The sequence below is a fragment of the Vigna angularis genome, chromosome 2, assembly GCF_016808095.1.
Source record: "Vigna angularis cultivar LongXiaoDou No.4 chromosome 2, ASM1680809v1, whole genome shotgun sequence".
In the NCBI taxonomy this organism is placed as follows: domain Eukaryota; kingdom Viridiplantae; phylum Streptophyta; class Magnoliopsida; order Fabales; family Fabaceae; genus Vigna; species Vigna angularis.
Genome location: NC_068971.1, coordinates 46,886,684 through 46,895,512, shown reverse-complemented (window position 1 = coordinate 46,895,512; position 8,829 = coordinate 46,886,684). Strand labels below are relative to the sequence as shown.

General features: G+C 22.9%; 1 protein-coding gene across 1 annotated transcript; it reads right to left on the bottom strand.

Moving 5' to 3' along the window:
- On the bottom strand, window positions 1-833 carry LOC108328524 (60S ribosomal protein L37-3). The gene is made up of 4 exons (XM_017562400.2): window positions 751-833; window positions 523-658; window positions 351-452; window positions 1-270 (listed from the first exon to the last, which is right to left on the bottom strand). The coding sequence occupies exons 1-4, from the start codon at window positions 751-753 to the stop codon at window positions 224-226; spliced, it is 288 nt and encodes a 95-aa protein (XP_017417889.1). The 5' UTR covers window positions 754-833; the 3' UTR covers window positions 1-223.
- Window positions 834-8,829: the final 7,996 nt, after the last annotated feature.

Genomic DNA, 8,829 nt, shown 5'->3' with positions numbered 1-8,829 from the left:
TTAAAATTAAATACATGAAATTTCTTAATGGGGTTATCTCTCAAAGTGTAATCTATATTGATCAAATGAACACTGGGCTATCAAATCCATCAAATGCCGAAATAAAAATCCATTACATATTAAATAAAATTGAGATGACAGAAAAAAAAAGTTATTTAAAAATAGCACAAAACCCTAAACTATTATAATTCACTAACCCAGAAAAATTGTTTCCTTTCAAAGCTCAGGTAGTGGAAGCCGCCCCCCTCTTCCTTGGTGTTGCCTCGGTACCTGATTCAAAACGACAACATTAAAGAAAAACCCTAAACCAAACCCTAAATTTAAACGCTCAAATAATTAATCGCCCATACCCTCTCTAAAGCCGCTCTTAAATCTGCGAGGCACGTGACGCAGGTACCTCATCCTTCCAGTTCCGGTAGTCTTTCTCCTGATGGCCTTAACGCTCCAGTTATCTGAAACCATCAAAGACTCAAAACCGAATCTTACACAATCACTTACAATTTAATAATAAAAAAAACATACATTTTCTGGTGCGCGCAGCGGGGAAGGCGCACGCAGAACACCGACTCTTTTGAAGGTGAAAGCTGCGACGGCCGCACCTCACACAGAGCGTGTGGGTCTTGTTCCTCCTCTTGCCGAAACTCCCTGTTCCCTTCCCCTGCATCCATGCGAAACCCAAACATCATCAGACTCAACACACAGTCAAATTTACCTTAGATCTATGAGAGGAAGTGAAAGAAGTTGTATTACCATCGAAGCAGCAAATCAGAAATCCCACTTGGAGGTCTCTTTATGACTGCCAAAGGAGAAAGGATTTATTATAAAAGACCACTGATGACATTTTGGGCCCAGGCCCAATATATAACTTAAAAAAAGTAGAGTGTTTCATCCAACACCTCCAAGATCTCACTTCCAAGATCTTGTCCTACACCTCTAAAAATTTCACTTCTAACCTTCTGATACTTCCAAAAATTTCACTTTTAACCTTCTGACACTTTCAAAAATTCCACTTTTAACCTTCTGACATCTCATCCTGCACCTCCAACTTTTTATAAATTTTATTTTTAACTTTAATAAATATTTTTCCATTTTCTTTTTTATTAAAAACAATCTTCACTATTTTAATAATAATTTAATTTAATTTAATTTAAAATTTAAATATTATTTAAAATAATTTTGTATTTTAATAATTATTAAAATATAATTTATATTATAATAATAGTTATATTAAAAACATAAAAATAATAATAATAATAATAACAAATAATAATAATAATAATAATAAATTTTGATTTAATATATTCAAATATATTAAATTATAATAAAATATTAAAATAAATTAAATAATTATTAAATTTTAAATAAAAATGAAAATTTTAAAAAACTTATTTATATATTAAAATCTATAAAATATGTTAATACTTTTGCTTTTAATTTAAAATTTAATAAATATTAAACTTAAATAAAAATTATAATATTACTTATTATATTTTTATATTTTAATAATTAATAAAATAATTTATATTTTTAAAATAGTTCTATTAAGAAAATTGAAAAATAATAACTAAAATAAAAATAAAAATGAAAATAAAAATAATACTTAAAATTATATTTAATATATTTAAATATATTAAATTATATTAAAATATTAAATTAAATTTAATAATTATTAAAATTTAAAAAAAATAAATTTTTGAAAAATTTGTTAATCGGAGATATTCGATAAGTTATGAATCGGATATCCATATCCGATAAAGAATGGTTTTTAAAATTTTATTTTATATATAAATTTTAATAATTATTTAATTTAATTTAATATTTTAATATAATTTAGTATATTTAAATATTTTATTTAATATAATTTTATTTGTTATTTGATAAATAATTGTTTTAAAATTTTGTTTATTATTTAAATTTTAATAATTATTTATTTAATATATTAATATAATTTAATGGATTTGAATATATTAAATATTTTATTTAATATAATTTTACTTTTTTGTTATTATTTTTATTTTTATTATTTTATTTTTATATTTTTAATATAATTATTATTATAATATAAATTATATTTTAATAATTATTAAAATATAAAATTATATTAAGTAATATTAGAATTTTAAATTTAATTATTATTAAGGTGGTGTAGAGTCTTTTTAACAAGAAAAAGAAAATAAAATAAAAATATATTTAATAAAATTAATAATAAATTTTTTTTTAAAATTAAAGATACAAGATAATGATGAGATGTTAAAAAGTTAAAAGTGAAATTTTTGGAGGTGTAGGATGAGATCTTGCAGGTGTAGGATGAAACACTCAAAAAAGTATTTCACCCTCCACTTCCAACACTTCACCCTCACCTCTAACTTTTTTTAAAAAAAAAATTAATTTTAATAAATATTTTTTTAACTTTTTATCTTTTTTATTAAAGTAATCCTACACCCCTTTAACTCTTCACTCTTTTGATAAAAAAATTTAAAACTTTATTTCTTATTTATAATTTCATAAATATATAATTTAATTTAAAAGTCTAATATTATTTAACTTATTTTCATATTTTAATAATTATTAAAATATAATTTATATTATTATAATAGTTATATTAAAAAATTCAAAATTAAAATAATTAAAATAAAAGTAATAATAATAAAAATAAAAAAACAAAAATAATATAAAATCTGATTTAATATATATAAATATATTAAATTATATTAAAATATTAAATTAATGAAATAAGATTTCGAAATGTTTAGTTAATTACTATTACTTTAATTTTAATTTAAACAAATTTTTAAAACTTTCTTTTCGGAATTGGAAATCCGATAATATCCTATGATTATTTTTTTAAAATTTTATTCTTTATTTAAAATTTAATAATAATTTAATATTTTTATATAATTTATATATGTTAACATAATTTAATATTTTTATATATATTAAATCAGATTTTATACTATTATTTTTGTTTTTCATTTTTATTTTTATAACTTTTATTTTAATTATTATAATTTTAATTTTTTAATATAATTATTATAATAATACAAATTATATTTTAATAATTATTAAAATATGAAAAAATACTAAATTATATTATATTTTTAAATTAAATTAAATAGTTATTAAATTATAAATAAAAAATAAATTTTTAAAAATTTGTTAGAGGGATGTAGTGCTAAAGAAGTGTATGGTTACTTTAATAAAAAAAGAAAAAGTTAAAAAATATATTTACTAAGGTTAAAAAAGAAATTTTCTAAAAAAATTAAAAGTGTAGGATGAAGTGTTTGGAGGTGCAAGTTAAAACACTTAAAATGAAATTTCTAAAAATGTTACAGGTGCATGATGAAGTGTTAGAATATTAAAATTGTAATTTTTAGAGGTGCAGGATGAGATATTGGAGGTGTAGGGTGAAACACTTAAAAAGAAAATACTGAAATTAATGTATTTTGATCAATCCAAAATTTATTTTGGGCCTCTCCTAATTTTAGGTGCGTGTTTCATTCTACACCTCCAACATCTCATCCTGCACCTCCAAAAATTTCATCTTTAACTTTCTGACATCCTGCACCTCTAACATTTTAAAATTTCATTTTTAACTTTCTTCTCTTTCTTATTAAAGACATTTTAATAAATATCTTTTTATTTTCTTCTCTTTCTTATTAAAGACACTCTATACCACCTTAATAATAATTCTAATTTAATTTAAAATTTAAATATTATTTAATATAATTTTATATTTTAATAATTATTAAAATATGATTTATATTATAATAATAGCTATATTAAAAAAAATAAAAATAAAATAACTAAAATAAAAATAAAAATAAAATAATAATAATAATATAAAATTTGACTTAATATATTCAAATATATTAAATTATATTAAAATATTAAAATAAATTAAACAATTACTAAATTGCAAATAAAAACAAAATTTTTCAAAAACTTGTTATCGAAAATCAGTTTTGTTTTTTATTTAAAATTTAATAAATATTTAATTTAATTAAAAATTATAGCATTATTTATTATATTATTATATTTTAATAATTATTAAAATATGATTTATATTTTTATAATAGTTTATTAAAAAATAAAAATAATAATAACTAAAATAAGAGTAAAAATAATGAAAATAAAAATAACATTAAAAATAACATTTAATATATTTAAATATATTAAATTATATTAAAATATTAAAATACATTAAATAATTATTAAAATTTAAATAAAAATCAAAATTTAAAAAAAAATTATTTATCGGGTATTCTGATCATAAATTTATCGGATTTCTATATCCGATTAACACATGTTTCTAAATTTTGTTTTTTATTTAAATTTTAATAATTATTTAATTTAATTTAATATTTTGATATAATTTAATATATTTAAATATATTAAATGTGATTTTTAATATTATTTTTATTTTATGGTTACTCTTATTTTTATTTTTTAATAAAGCTATTATAAAAATATAAATCATATTTTAATAATTATTAAATAATAAAAATATAAAATAATATTATAATTGTCAATTAAATTAAATATTTATTAAATTTTAAATAAAAAACAAAACTGATTTTTGACATCTGATAAAAAAATTTAAAAGTTTTTGTTTTTATTTAAAATTTAATAATTATTTAACTTATTTTAATATTTTAATATAATTTAATATATTTGAATATATTGAATAAAATTTTATACTATTATTATAATATAAATCATATTTTAGTAATTATTAAAATATAAAATTATATTAAATAATACTTAAATTTTAAATTAAATTAAATTATTATTAAGGAGGCGTAGAATGTCTTATTAAAAGAATGAAATAAAATGATATTTATTAAAATATTATTAATAGAAAAGAGATGAAAATAAAAAAATATTTATTAAAATTAAAAATAATATTTTCAAAAAAGTTGGAGGTACAGGATGTTATAAGGTTAAAAATAAAATTTCTAGAGATACAAGATGAGATATTAGAGATGTAGGGTAAGACACTCATTTTAGGTTATCCATTTTATTTTGAACCAAAGGCCCGATTATATAACCTAAGACTGATGTTATTCTACTTAAACCAATATTATAAATTAATAATTAATAATACAATAAAATCAAAATCAATCCGATCAAAAACTAACATAAGCATATTTTATCTTTTTCATATCTTTTTATATAACATCGAACACTTTTAAAGAAATATAGCGTACAGGTAATCTAATAAAATTAATTAGAAAGTAATATATATATATATATATATATATATATATATATATATATATATATATAAAATTTTGAAATCCGTAATTTAGGAAAGTATTTATTTCATGAATTTGAGATAAAAATAAATATTCAATTATATGAATAGGAAGAATTATTGTTAACCAAAACAACTAGAACAATGAAATTAGCTCCTTCTTTTAAACTTCATTCACCATAATAAAAGTGCTTAATATTTGTTTATTATGTGTTATTTTCTATTTCTTTACATTTATTATTGAAGCTAATGACATATATTATCCTTATCTTAACTCTAATTTTAAAGTAAGAAAGTGTTGATGGTTAGTTTTATAACTACATTTTAATATTTCATTATATGCATAGTATATTACGTGTATACAAATATTAATAATTATTTATTTTGATTTACAAAATATCACTTCAAGAGTTGACATCAGCTTAAGGCATGCATTATATAAATTAAAGCCACAAACTATATTTAAAAAAATAAAATTTATCAATAATATGAAAATTGTACAATATAAATTTAATGTAAAGACCCACAAAATAGTGTTTTAGAAATGGTATGGATTAAAAATAGTGAGACCCAATTATTTTAATATTAAAAGATTTCAATATAAATTGATTTATTATAATCGAATTTTCATTATTTGTAAAATACATAATTTATTTAGAAATCACTTTTCTAGAATTTTCTGACTTCTCTCTAGGAGTTCTTCTTCTCTTATTGAATAACTGAGATCATAGGAGTGATCTTAGCGGTGAGCCATTCAGTTCAGACCGATCAATTCTTCATTTGAATAAGTTAAGTTTTGACTCATTTTCTCTGGTCCTTTTTTTCTTCTGTTGCATGTGGGGCCCGCTTAATTCCATGTAATGTCTGAGTCTTCTGTGAGACTATCTATTGATTAATGGTACTAATGGTATACTTTGATCATGTTTCTATTGTTTGTAGGTACATACAGAGCTCCGTGAGTTGTGTGAGTGGTATAGGGTTTTCTAGAATGGTTGGTCTTCTAAAAGGTAAGGGAAACTAATTGTCATTTGTTTTATGCTATCGATCCTTTGATAAATTGTGTTGTATACTCGAATTGATTAGAACTTTATAAACTGATATGTGAAGTTGTTTATGTGATTTAGTTAAAAGTGTGTTATTTGTGATTGGATATACATTGTGAATGCTTGTGCAATGTAAATTGTTTGGATCTGTTGATTATGATTTTTGGGTTCTAGTGAATGAAAAACTTATGTGGTATTGGTTGTAGTAAAATGAAGGGTGTTGAGCTTGTTTTTGGTCAAAATAGGGGTTTTAATAGGTATGTTTTAAAAATATTGGTTTCAGTGGAAAAGTGATGAGTTAGGTTTTGTTATATGGTTAATTGGAACTTGTTTGAGTTGTGAATTAATAGTTTTGTGAACTAGAATAGAGTGATAGATAGTTGGTCATGTTTGGAAGGGTTTTAAGTGCATTTTTAAGGGTTTGGAGTAGTGAATTTTATAAATAGTAGTTTTAAGTTATGGTGGAGGGTTTAGGGCTTGTGATTGAGTCATTTCGAACATGTTTAGACTCTTAAGTTGCTTAAATATAAGCTAAAGCTTGTAGAATTGAATTATGGTCTCTTAAGTGATGTTTTGGTCATTCTTGAGTTAGAATCTTGTTGTAAAATAGTTTAAAATGAGTTTAGGTTGGTTCTTATACAATTGATTAGGTTTATTGTGGCTTAGAATCTCATCTAAAAGTGGTAGAAATTGGTAAAAATGCATAGCGTAGGTCATGAGGGGTGCAAGTTATGCAGATTTTGGTGCTGCAAAATTATGCAGAGTGGCTAGGCGAGCAAGGGGGCCTCACTAGGCGAGCAAGGGGGCCTCGCTAGGCGAGTATTTGGGGTCCTAGAAGTGGGTTTCAGTAGTTAGGCGAGCCAGCTCGCTGGGCTGGAGAAGCCCTTTGCCTCTATTCTCACTAGGAGAGTGGTTTAGCTCGCTAGGTGAGCCTGTGCTCGTTGGGAATCCTGTTTCTCGCGTTGAGCGACATGTTCTTTTGGTGAGTTTTGAGTTTTTTCTTTTTGTGATTTTTTTTAATAATAATTACCTTGGTGATTTAGTGTGTGTTTGGTATAAAATATGAAATGTTTGGAAGGTTTATAAATTGATTTATAACACGAAAATGGAAATAAGGTTTTGTCTATGATTATGTATGATATATGATGATGATGAGTATGTTGTTGATCATGTGCATAACGTAATTCCATGATTCTCGTAAAGAGATTCCATGGCGGTGCCATGTAGTATAGGTGTTGATGAAGGAGCTCAGTCTTGAGAGTTATTCTGATGCTCCAATAATAGTTCATTTTAGTTGGAGAAGGAAATTATGTGGTGAGAAGTAGTAGGAGGTCCAGGCTTGAGGGGCCTTTCTCCATTTGACAAAATGACGCTTGTTTTTGTGTTGCTTGTTTGTACGTTTTGTTTTTTTTATAATGATCACTTTAATCGTGTGAGTTTAGGGATGACAAGGATGAGTAAGTGCTAGCAAACAGTGGAGTTAATATAGAAAATATGATTTTTATCATTCTTTTATGTAAAGTCAATTGTTAAATTTAGTTTTGTTGAAATTTTTGTGAAATTACATATAACACAATAATTTAATTATACTGGTTTTAATATGTAAAAGAAAAAAGAGTGTTCCTCCCTGCTCCTCAATGACTTCATCCTACGCCTCAGATTTGCCTTTTGTTTAATAAAATATGAAAAAAGTATAATGGTAGTTTAATGATTTTTTAACTCCCAACCACCCTTACTAATACACTATAACCCTCTGCATGTATGTATGCTATCTCATTTCTCCACTGTTTATCGATTTGTTCCTTCTTTGTTTAATTGAGTTTTGTTTGTAAGAAGTTATATTGTCGTGGTGGTCATACTGTGTTGTTGGTGATTTTGGGAGGAGAAAGCTGCTCAAACAAAATTAACCGAGTCTTTCACGAAAATGTTAGTATACAATTCGAAAATTCGTTATATAGAGCCACATTTCGAAATGCGGCTCCCGAACTTCGAAGTGCGGTTAGCCTCATCCGAACTTCGAAGTGCGATTGTATAGTTTTATACATTTTAATGATTTTGCCTAGACTCTGATATGCTATTCTAACATTCAATATATAACATATAACATATGTTACAATGCTATTATAATATGCTATGATCAAAGCATACATCATCCATTCAACTTGTGTACAACAAATCAATATTAAGCCACGTATATTGGAACTTGATTAGTTTTTTGTACATCAGTTTCCATTTTTTTTATATTCTTGTATGAACTGAATAAAGTATGCAGCTTTTTGTTTTTCTTTATTTAGTTGTTAACAGTAACCAATATGAATTAATAATAAAATACTAAAGAAATAAAAAAATTAACAACAAAAATTATTTAATAAATAATATTTGAATAATTATAAATTATAACAAAAACAATAAAAATGTAACATCCCAAAAATACAGTTAAAACTATATATTTGAATAATCACAATTAATAATAATCCAGATCAGTCTTACACTAAACATAGCATACTACTATGGCCGAACGGCCTGAAGATA